The sequence below is a fragment of the Homarus americanus genome, unplaced genomic scaffold (genome assembly GCF_018991925.1).
Source record: "Homarus americanus isolate GMGI-L3 unplaced genomic scaffold, GMGI_Hamer_2.0 scaffold24260, whole genome shotgun sequence".
NCBI lineage: Eukaryota > Metazoa > Arthropoda > Malacostraca > Decapoda > Nephropidae > Homarus > Homarus americanus.
Genome location: NW_024721079.1, coordinates 11,745,715 through 11,758,074, shown reverse-complemented (window position 1 = coordinate 11,758,074; position 12,360 = coordinate 11,745,715). Strand labels below are relative to the sequence as shown.

General features: G+C 43.7%; 1 protein-coding gene across 6 annotated transcripts in view; it reads left to right on the top strand.

The window, feature by feature from the left end:
- The window catches only part of LOC121861557 (protein stoned-A-like), an 88,340-nt gene extending 75,988 nt beyond the window's left edge, over positions 1–12,352 (top strand). For all 6 annotated transcript variants that reach the window (XM_042359429.1, XM_042359431.1, XM_042359432.1 and 3 more), the window contains exon 2: positions 8,481–12,352. In XM_042359429.1, coding sequence (XP_042215363.1) covers positions 8,504–12,352 — 3,849 coding nt within the window. In that variant the 5' untranslated portion in view covers positions 8,481–8,503. The remainder of the gene's footprint in view (positions 1–8,480) is intronic.
- Positions 12,353–12,360: the final 8 nt, after the last annotated feature.

Below are 12,360 nucleotides of genomic sequence, written 5' to 3'. Positions count from 1 at the left end.
CATTGATTGCCGGGTCATTTTCATCAAACCAGTCCTGGTGTATTCTTTCGATCTGGCCGAGGGTCTCTACAGTTTTTTGTCTTGACAGTGTTGAGAATATCCCATTCGGCACTGGGGTTTGGGTTGTTTGTTGTCGAGTTGTTTATCAACCCATGTTCGAGCTGCTCTCTCAAACCATGTGCTACTGCTGGATTCTCCAGACGCTTAGTGTTTAAACCTCTTCTGGAGACTTGCTGCCTTCGCCGTTTTGGGGTGACGTGAAGTGAGAGCTTGGCTCTGACGAGCCAATGATCAGTGTCGCAGTGGTCTGAGCCACGCATGGCACGGGTGTTAAGGACATCTCGGCGATCTCTTTCTCTGACAATAATGTAGTCAAAGAGATGCCAGTGTTTGGATCGTGTGTGTTGCCACGAACCCTCTAACTTGTCGACCTGCCTAAACTAGGTGTTGGTCATAGTGAGGTTGTGTGCAGCACACTTGCTGAGGAGGAGTAGGTCGTTGGGATTACACTTGCCTAGTCCATTTCTCCCTATGGTTCCCTGCCAAATGTCAACATCTCTGCCAACTCTGACATTGAAGTCGCCAAGGAGCACAACCTTATCTACTCTGGGGATAGAGGTTAGCATTCTGTCGAGGTCGGCGTAAAAGGCCTCCTTGATGCCATCCTCTGCATCCAGTGTTGGGGCGAACGCACTGATGAAAAAGGCATGACGTGAGTGATTCAGTGGGACCCCGAGCGTCATGAGGCGCTCGTTGATCCCAAGAGGCATTTCAGTTAGCCTGTGCAGGATGCGTTGGCGGATGACAAAGCCAACTCAATATATGCGGATTCTCTCCGTACACACATACACACACACACACGCACATTACATACTGTACGTACACAGAGCATCCGAGAGCAGTGTATGTGTTGAGAGAAGCCAGGAGTTTGTGCCAGCCATCTCCACAACACACGTACAGACACTATGATCCTGCCACAATAGTTGTGTTGAGTTATAAATAAACAAATCATTAACTGATAGTAGCAAAATATAGAACTGCATTGTGTCCAGCTTATTTATGTCACAAGAGATAAATAATACGAAATTTATAGAGTGATGGATAATAGTGGTGTGAGGCCTCGGTGTGTTGATCGATTAGGTGTGTGTGATGTTCAGCACCGCGCGGACATCATCTGTTAATAGGTCAATGCTACCAGGGTCTTTTTTTCCTGTTGCCTGGTTGTGAAAATTTTTAATCCCGAAATAGGATGCAATTACTACACTAGATAGGAAGGCCCGGGCGGCGGTCCACACCGAGGGTAATGAAAGACTGTTAGAGGGTAGAGCGTGTCGCCTCAATGAATGCCTCTGTTGTGTGTCTCCCGGAGAGCTTCACGTGACACCACCACCAGCTCCAGCCCTGGATTCTCAAAGCCCGTACGTCCAAATATCCCTCCTTGTAACCAGGAACAAGATAATCATACCCAGTTATGGTAGTTTTTCACGACAATTTTGGCAGTTTGAATAATCAAATAAGGTGATTTTTCACATCACCAGTCAGGGGAAGAAAGTTTCTTATTTAACATCGACCTGCTTCGCTTTCGGGTAGACAGGGGAGTGAATGAGGTCGTTTGTGGTTGTTCATATATAGCGAAATTAACTCCTGCAAAGATACCAACACCGTCTGCCTGCCTTAGCTCACTAGATTCTTGGGTGTGGACGATAAACTTACGGAGGTGTGTGGTGTTGTTTATGGTGGCCTCCACCTGACGCTGTCTACAGTACAGTATATTGAACCTCGTCACACTTCCCAATATCCTGGGAATTGTGTTCTGATTTAATCACGTGTATTGGAAGCAAATATATTTCGAAGGACATACGATTGTTTAAATGGATAACGCTTGAACACCGAAATGGTTTTTAGGAAAATGTACCAAAGTTTCCGGAAAAATATACTACCCCATTAGTTTCACTGTGCCTCTGAACACATCTCGTTTAAATCTTGTAGACTAGACAGCAAGAGAAGGCGTCATATAATATATGGCAATGAAAATGAAACGGTAAGTGAGGTGGGGGCTTGGATATCTGTGTAAAAAGAAATTTATGCTAACAAAACAAAATTTACCATTTATTTCCGAGTTAAACGAAAACAAGAAAACGCACACGGATTTTGTTTTGTGCGGATCTTTACTCACGAGAGGTGAAGAAATGCGGACACGGATTCTCAAAGCTTTGTACTTCAAATTGTCTCGGTAACTTGTAAGAAAACAGCAAAAGAAACTCACTTAAGCTGCAGTATAAGAAATTACTTTCAAAATGTTGCCGAAGCTGCAGTGAGACTCTTCTCTCTAGTTTATAAGAGGATATGAGTAATGTATCTCTTAGTCAGGGTCACAGTTGTTGTGTTGGTTTGTCTTGAGTGAGTGGTAAAGACAAAGACTTGAGCTGTTTTGTTGATGACGTTGCAGTTGATGGCTTCATGCATTCAATCATTTTTCGGCTTTATCATGCACTGAGTCTTCGTCACTCTACAAGCGCCAAGTTATGAATCGAGAGTCCATTCATTTTAAAGGAGATATAGAAGCTGTTATAATTTATACAATGTGTCTGTCTGCTTTGAAGTTCACGCGTAGGAAAAGTGAATCTTCTTTATCATCTGTATGAACGCTTTTCTTGGAGATATTTCAGATATTTTAAATTCAAGTGATCCGACATTGTGTAACATTATCTCAAAACATAGTCGTCCTGAGTACGTTTACCGAAAGCGTTTTACATGTGGCTGTTGGAGTTAAGAGATAATGCAGTTTGTGAGAAACATTTTAAGAACAACCGAAAGCGTAATGAGCCAAAGGCTGATCTGGAACTGTTCATGACCTCTTGATAAACCTGAGCTAGAAACTTCATTAACAACACGACACATGTGTACCGAAACTACCGATAAAAATAATGTAATTAATCAGGTTAAATGTTGGCTGTTAAGAAGCATTGTAGAGAACATGACGCCCTTGAAGACCTCCAGTATGTTTTTCATTCTAGAATCTTGTTTAAGATTAACATATGATTCTCGTGCACGGATAAGAGTAATGTTGCCACAACCCTTTAAAGAAAACGCCGAGAAGCCATTTCATAGGAAGTAAAGAAAGTGAAAGGAACTCAAGAAAAGGAGAAGACGGGAGATGAATGGACACCAGCCTCTGACACCTTCTCGTCGCCTTCCTCCTCTCCGAGCACTGTTATACATTGACTACTCGCGGGGGTTTTAGATGCACAGTAAGAAGAACAGATCCACCAGGCCATTTACATAGAAGATACATTTGCTACGAAACAGCAACCAGAAAGGCTTGCATCTGAAATACCAAGGAACTGTTTTATACGTGATTGGTGTGTAAGCGATAGGGAGGTACCGGATCCCCTCCCAGCAAGGAAAATCTTCACTTCGAAAATATGAGAGAGAGAGAAAGAGAGAGAGAGAGAGAGAGATAGAGAGAGAGAGAGAGAGAGAGAGAGAGAGAGAGCCCTGGGAGCTCTTATTTGATTGCTGATTGTCAATACTGTACACTGAGCTAAAAACACACATTTACGACATACAGGGTGTGTGTGTGTGCATGTATATGTGTGCATATATATGTGTGCGTGTTCGCGTGTGTGTTTGCTTGCTTGTGCATTCACAGAAGAATTTTTTTTCAGGCAGTCAGTCAGTCAGTCACCTCGGTCCTGAGTGATGGCTTCCCTGTAAACTTAACTCTCGTTCACGGAAAACTTCACGTCAGCCACACTGCTTAGTCGGTATTATTACTCTCGTTGTATTTTCTGGACTTCTGGAGTTATTCAGTCATATGTGTGTGTGTGTGTGTGTGTGTGTGTGTGTGTGTGTGTGTGTGTGTGTGTGTGTGTGTGTGTGTGTGTGTGTGTGTGTGTGTGTGTGTCGTGTCAAGTACCCTTAAGCAACCTAACCTGATTTACCATAACCTGGGGTAGGAAGTTAAGCCCACACACTGCCTACCTTAGTTACCATCTCTGCCCCTCGCCCCACTACTTTCTTCTGTAACCATAAACTGATTACAGTTCTTACGAAATATGATTACAACATATTGTCCTCAAAATAATAGTATCATTTAGAGTATTTAAATGTGTTAATGACAGATGATTATATAAGTGTAAATATCATATTTTACGTAAAGAAAGATGCCATTTGTGATGTAACGTGAACTATAGGATGTGTCTAGTGTCAGGAGGCCAAAGGAACTCTCAGAGGAAGACTATACGAGTTTTCCCTCTCAAATATTAAAGATGTCAGACCCAACACGTGCAGGTGAATCAGCGTGAGTGTTAAGATTCATACTTTGTATACAACAGCGTCATGGGGAGGTGGAAGATAAGAGAGAACATATGGATAATTTTACCTATCAGCTTAAAATTTTTCCTTTAGTTACCTCTCCACACACACACACACACACACACACACACACACAAGTCGTACCTGGTGACCAATAATCAATGTCATTGTTCCTACTTTCATGTTGTGACAGTAACCCGCCTCCCTCCCACCCCTCACCTGCCACCCCCCCCTTCCTTCAACCACCACCCACTCCTTACCCATCCCCCCGCCACCCATGTTAGGTGATGGTGGTGAAGGAGCGATGGTGGTGGTGGTGGTGGTGGCGGTGGTGATGGTGGTGGCGATGGTGATGGTGGTGGCGGTGGTGATGGTGGTGGCGGTGGTGATGGTGGTGGTGTTGAAGAGAAGGATGATGGTGATTTATAGTGAAAGTGATGGAGAGAAAATGGTAATGGTGATAATGTGGGTGATGATGGTAGTAGGAAGATGGTAATGATAATAATGATGGTGGTAGGAAGGGATGATTTTAATGGTGGTGGTGGAGAGGTGATGGAGACAGTGGGGGAGAGCTGATGGAGACAGTGGGGGAGAGGTGATGGAGACAGTGGTGGAGAGCTGATGGAGATAGTGGTGGAGAGGTGATGGAGACAGTGGGGGAGAGCTGATGGGACAGGGGAGAGGTGATGGAGACAGTGGTGGAGAGATGATTAATATAGTGATGAGAAGTGATGGAGACAGGGTGTGAGAGGTGATGGAGACAGGTGGAGAGCTGATGGAGACAGTTAGGAGAGCTGATGGAGATAGTGGTGGAGAGCTGATGGAGGTGGGAGAGCTGATGGAGACAGTGGTGGGAAAACAGTGATGGTGATAGTGGTGGAAAGGTGATGGAGATAGTGGTGGAGAGCTGATGGAGACAGTGGTGGAGAGGTGATGGAGAGGTGGTGAAAGGTGGATGGAGACAGTGGTGGAGAGCTGATGGAGACAGTGGTGGATAGGTGATGGAGATAGTGGTGGAGAGCTGATGGAAACAGTGGTGGAGAGGTGATGAATATACTGATGGAGAGGATGGAGACAGTGGGAGAGGTGATGGAGACTGGTGGGAGAGGCATGAATATAGTGATGGAGAGGTGATGGAGACAGTGGTGGAGAGGTGATGGAGACAGTGGTGGAGAGCTGATGAGATAATGGTGGAGAGGTGATGGAGATAGTGGTGGAGAGCTGATGGAGACAGTGGTGGAGAGTTGATGGAGACAGTGGTGGGAGAGGTGATGAATATAGTGATGGAGAGGTGACGGAGACAGTGGTGGAGAGGTGATGGAGACAGTGGTGGAGAGCTGATGGAGATAGTGGTGGAGAGGTGATGGAGATAGTGGGGAGGGATGGAGACAGTGGTGGATAGGTGATGGAGATAGTGATGGAGAGGTGACGGAGACAGGGTGGAGAGGTGATGGAGGCAGGGTGGAGAGCTGGATGGAGATAGTGTGGAGAGCGATGGAGGTGGTGAGAGATGGAGACAGGTGATAGGGATGGTGGAGAGGTGATGGAGATGAAGTTAGGAGAGTTGATGGAGACAGTGGTGGAGAGGTGATGGAGATAGTGGTGAAGAGGTGATGGAGATAGTGGTGGAGAGTTGATGGAGATAGTGTGGAGAGGTGATGAATATAGTGGTGGAGAGGTGATGGAGACAGTGGTGGATAGGTGATGGAGATAGTGATGGAGAGGTGACGGAGACAGTGGTGGAGAGGTGATGGAGGCAGTGGTGGAGAGCTGATGGAGATAGTGGTGGAGAGCTGATGGAGATAGTGGTGGAGAGGTGATGGAGACAGTGGTGGAGAGGTGATGGAGATAGTGGTGGAGAGGTGATGGAGATAGTGGTGGAGAGCTGATGGAGACAGTGGTGGAGAGGTGATGGAGATAGTGGTGAAGAGGTGATGGAGATAGTGGTGGAGAGCTGATGGAGATAGTGGTGGAGAGGTGATGAATATAGTGGTGGAGAGGTGATGGAGACAGTGGTGGAGAGGTGATGGTGATAGTGGTGGAGAGGTGATGGAGACAGTGGTGGAGAGCTGATGGAGATAGTGGGAGAGGTGATGGAGATAGTGGTGGAGAGCTGACGGAGATAGTGGTGAAGAGGTGATGGAGATAGTGGTGGAGAGGTGATGGAGATAGTGGTGAAGAGGTGATGGAGATAGTGGTGGAGAGCTGATGGAGATAGTGGTGGAGAGGTGATGAATATAGTGGTGGAGAGGTGATGGAGACAGTGGTGGAGAGGTGATGGAGACAGTGGTGGAGAGGTGATGGAGACAGTGGTGGAGAGGTGATGGAGACAGTGGTGGAGAGGTGATGGAGACAGTGGTAGAGAGGTGATGGAGACAGTGGTGGAGAGGTGATGGAGACAGTGGTGGAGAGATGGCCAATTGGTCTATGGTGTCCAATAATATTTCTGTATGTGTCAGTATCTTTTGGTCAATTTGAGTGGCTAATATTTTTTCCTCTGTACCTGATTGGCTCCAAGGTCATTTATATGTTATTGATTGGAAACAGCATAAAGGGTGTTCTGTGATTGGTTGATAGCAAAATCATTGGTGTCCTGTGATTGGTTGGTAGGATGTTCAATTATAGTTCATTGGTGTCGTGTGATTGGTTGATAGCAGGATCATTGGTACCCTGTGGTTGGTTGAGGCTTAGTGATAGGTGTTCCGTGATTGGTTTGTAGCACGATTGGTTCGTTGTTCTTCTGTGATCAGTTGTTTGCCGTCAAGTGTTGATGTAATTGGTTGGTTTATAGGTAGATGGTACAGCCTGCAGTGTAGGTTGGACGGCCATTGTTGTGTGGAATTGGAATTGTGGTGCTTTGTGGCTGTCAGGGGAGGCCGCTGACGCCACGCCAATCACTTTGACACCGTAATTTACTTTTGACATTGAAAGGACATGGAGACAATTTTTCATATACAGTGGAATCAATGCACCATCATACACCATCCCTGCATATATATATATATATATATATATATATATATATATATATATATATATATATATATATATATATATATATATATATATATATCTTGATAAAATCACACGGGAAGATGGAAACAACGGAGTACCTTAGCTTTCGTCTTTATTCAAGATTTATCTTATCCACGTTGTCATTGTGGATCTACATGAAATATATATATATATATATATATATATATATATATATATATATATATATATATATATATATATATATATATATATATATATATATATATATATATATGCAAGTAAATCACTGTAGGTGCATTAGTAAGGATAATATAAGTACATTCAGGTGAGTACAGACTGTACTCACCCCTGAAGATGTGAATTACACGAAAGCGCTTGGGAACTTCGTGTTTTCTTTTTTCCTTGTGGTTATCAGCATATATATATATATATATATATATATATATATATATATATATATATTTATATTTAATTTTTAGTCCATATAACACGCGGACTTTGAACATATAATCAATGACCTCACCAGCCAGGACTCGAACCCTTGACCTAATGCATGGGACCAGGGAATTCTACCAACCATACTACAAGAGCACTAAAAGCAGTTCTAGACTATGTGATATTTCACACAAAGCCTGTTCATCGAGCTGATGGCACCGTGAACCTCTCATTGGGAACTGCCCATGCTGCTTATGTGGATGTCAGTAGCATTTTACCGAATCCAGCTGGTATGAAACACGAGGTACCATGTATACTTCATTTTTAGTCCATATAACACGCGGACTTTGAACATATAATCATATATATATATATATATATATATATATATATATATATATATATATATATATATACATACATATTACATATATATATATATATATATATATATATATATATATATATATATACATATACATATATACATATATATATATATATATATATATATATATATATACATACATACATACATATATACATATATATATATATATATATATATATATATATATACATATACATATATATATATATACACATACACATGTTAGTGTTTTCTATTATTGGAATTTATAATTGTTCTTGTTTGATGTTTACACCCATCAGCACTTGTAGTACCAGTTTGTGAAGTAAAAATATTAATGTTGTGCTTTCTCCTTTTTCAGGTTCTCTCCATCGACGGAATACGATGCACAAAATAAAAAAAGGAATCAAAAAGAAGATCAAAGGAAAGAAGGAAAAAAATGATGAGTTATTTACCCCAGAGGAATTAGAAAAGTATAAACGAGAAAAGGAGGAGAACGCACGTCGTCTTGCCGAGCAGCAGCAACAGCCGCAGCAGCAGCAGCAGCAGCAGCAGCAGCAGCAGCAGGAGCAGCAGCAGCAGCAGCAGCAGGAGGAGAATAGCGAAGAGCCAGAGCAGCTCCAGCAGGAACCCTCAGCGACTACTGAAGGCGCTACAGCTGCTTCAGACGCTAAAGAGTCATCCTCAAGTGGCGGAGACAACGACTGGAGGAATTTCTTCGCTGCCACCGACACTGTCCTCAAGAAGACTAGTGATAATCTCGTACACATCAAGGAGGCGAGTTTTTTCCATAAAAAGGAGGAGAAACCAGCCGAACCCACCACCGAGGTTACTTCCGTCTCGGTCACTCCTGTAGCTCCAAGCGGCGGGAAGAAGTGGGTTGACCTCGAGGCAGGAGGTATCGATGACGGGAATGAGGTAGAGGAAGAACGTCAAGAAGAGCCACAGCCAGAACCTGAGCCTGAGTCAGAACCAGCACCACTTCACTTCATAGAAGACCTTCCTGACGTTGACCTTGATGATTTCACCGAGGTCTTTGATACCACCTACGTTGATAATGTAGAGAGCGGTCAGGTGAAACTCCATTACATCCCAGACAGCCCTACATCAGCTGATCCAAACGAACCGGATCCCTTTGACACTTCTGTTGTCAATAAAGTTCTTCATATCGATGAGCCCAAGAGGCCAAAAGTAATCGAAACAAAGAAACCAGAAAAGAAAAAGAAACTTGTGAATCTTGGTTGCGCAGTTGAAGTTTTGACTGGTAATGTCCAAAGCGCCGAACAGTCCACAACTATCGCGAATTCAAAACGCCGTAGAGTGATACAAAAAGAGATTAACTTGCTCTCTGGCGTTTATGATGATGAGAATGGTGTAAAGACTGGCGAAACTAGTGAAAAAGAAGAGGATAATCAGAAAACAGAAGAAACTAATATCATTGACATTTTCTGTGTTGGAGACCTAGACGTTGATCTTCCTGAACCAGGTGTTGTCTTATGTGCCACCCCTCGGTCCTCCTCACCTGTCGTTCCTTCTACACAAGACGAGGACAAAAAATCTACCAGCGTAATTGTCAACAATGGTTGTGAGGGCGAGAACAAAGTAGTTGACTTAAGTGAATTTTTAGAATCTTTGGGAGAGGATCAAGATTCTAAAGAAACAAAACCCGATAACGGCAAAGATCTTGATCTGAAGGATCTTGTTGCTGAATTTGATATTATAGACAAATCTGAAGTAACCAACGAATCTCTAGTGGTTGCTGATCAGGACGCCATTGAAGACGAGTTTGACGCAGAATTTGCCTTTTTGGCTGCTGAGTCAGTTGCTAAAGCTAAGGAAAAAGAAGTAGAACTTGAGGACGACCCATTTGACACTTCAGTTGCAGCTCAAGTACTAGGACCAGAGGATACTACTGTTGAGGTAAAGGATCCATTTGACGTTGGGTTTGCTGACGAGGCATTAAGAGAAGAGAAACAGAAAGTCAGACCCGCGAAGCCACCACCTCCACGGCCAACAGCGCCCACCACCCACGAAGAGACTACTGAACCAGAAGATCCGTTTGATACCTCGATAGCAGATAAACATTTGCCGGTAGATCCATTTGCTTTAACAGAGCCCGACAGCGATCTTCGTGAAACTTTACAGCCACAGTTAGAAAGTCGGCTAAAAAAATCTGACAGTTTTGACCCATTCGACACTTCAATTGCTGATAGCTTCGGCAAAACTGAGCTGAAAGTTCTTGAGACTGAATTAATCAGTGGCCCAGAAGCAGAAGTTGCACAGACTCTAAAGAAGACTAACTCTGACTTTGATTTCAACCCCAGAGCAGAAGAACCTCTAACAGAAGTCCCTGTCAGACCTTCACTCCCAAGTAGACCAGCAGCTCCGTGTCTACTCACTAGCACTGAGAACGAAGAAACCTCAGCTCCCGTTCTCGCTCCTCAGGATTCTCAAGTGGATGACTTTGACCCATTTGATACATCCATTGCTGCCAAAGTTGAAATACAGACTTTAGAAGCTGAATTTCTTATTCAGCCAGATCAGGTACAGCAGACAGAAAAGCAGGAATATCCTGAGGTAAAGAAGAATCCCCCGCCTCGTCCTGCAGTATTTCAAGTCCATCTTCTTGCTACAACACCCACAGACACTAATCCATCACTACGACCTGCAGCTATAACTACCGAAGTTCCAGAAGACGACGCATTTGATCCTTTTGATACATCAATTGCTGATAACTTCGGGAAAACAGAACTCAAATCCCTTGAGGATGAATTTTTGTCGACTCAACAAAGCACACAGGACGTAGGTGCAGTTACTGCCAGTAATCCTAGAAGCAAAGTACTCAAGTTACCAATCAAACCTATTCTACCTTCCTCTCCTAAGTGTCTCCTAGCAGCTACACCCTTGGACGAAGTGACGCCTCTTCAGCCAGCACTTGAACCAGCATCCGAGTTCTCTGAAAGCCAGCTTGACGACTTTGACCCCTTCGATACATCTATTGCCGATAAATTCGGAAAGACTGAGCTGAAAGTTCTCGAGAGTGAGTTTCTCGTGACTTCATCTTCTCAAAAGGTTGAAGACGAGGGAAACTTTGATCCTCGGGCGGAAACAGAGGCCCCAACCAGACCCCCAAGACCCTTTAGACCTTCATCCCCAGCCAAGCCCCTAAGACCTTCTCAGCCATCATCCCCAGCCCTGCCCCATTGTTTGTTAACTGCTTCACCAGCAAGAACTCCAACAGACTTCAAACTCCTTGCTCTTACAGAGTTAAAATCAGTAAATACAGACGAGGAACTTGACCCATTCGATACTTCCATTGCTGAAAAATTTGGAAAGACAGAACTTCGGCACCTGGAGAACGAATTTTTGTCAGCTAAGGAACTCCCTTTATCAAACGATTTCGACGAGTTTGATCCAAGAATAGAAGAAACTGTAAAGCCTTTAGCTTCAGCAAAGCCTGAGAGAACTGAGAGACCAGAACGTCCACCTCCTTGTCTCCTAGCTGCAACTCCTACTGACAACAGCGCTCCACTTCAACCAAGCCTTAGCGTAGCTCAGGAGCCTCAAGAAGGAACCACTCCCGAAGACTTCGACCCCTTTGATACTTCCATTGCTGACAAACTTGGTAAAACCGAAATTAAAGTTCTTGAAGAATCTTTACTTTCAAAAGAAAACGAATTAGCCTCGAGTGACAAAACAGGTTTCAATTCACTCTCAGTATCTAGTGATACATCAACGCTCACGACTGATCACTTCCTCAGCACATCACCCACACCAGGCCTAGGACCGACCCTTCAACCAGTTCCAGAGACAAGAGGAGAGAAACCTGTAGAGCTCGATCCTTTTGATACATCAATTGCTGATAGATTTGGTAATACTGAACTGAAAACTCTCGAGTCTGAACTTCTTTCCGATTCAGGAACCAAAAGGAACTTGAGTGACGACGAATTCGATCCTCGAGAAGAGAACAAAACCCCAAAGCGGTCACCTCTTCCAGTTCAAAAGTCGGCAACTCCAGTGAATCTTCTGGATTCTTCTGACGACCATAATATTTCTGACCAGCCTATAAAGGCACTGCAGGCAAAGTCAGTGGAAACCACTCTTGATGATTACGATCCATTCGATACATCAATAGCTGCTGACATTGCGCCAAGCAAAGTTGAACTAAAATACCTTGAAACGGAACTACTGAGTGCCTCTCAGGATCCCTTTGATACTTCTAACGTTCTTTGAATCTCAAG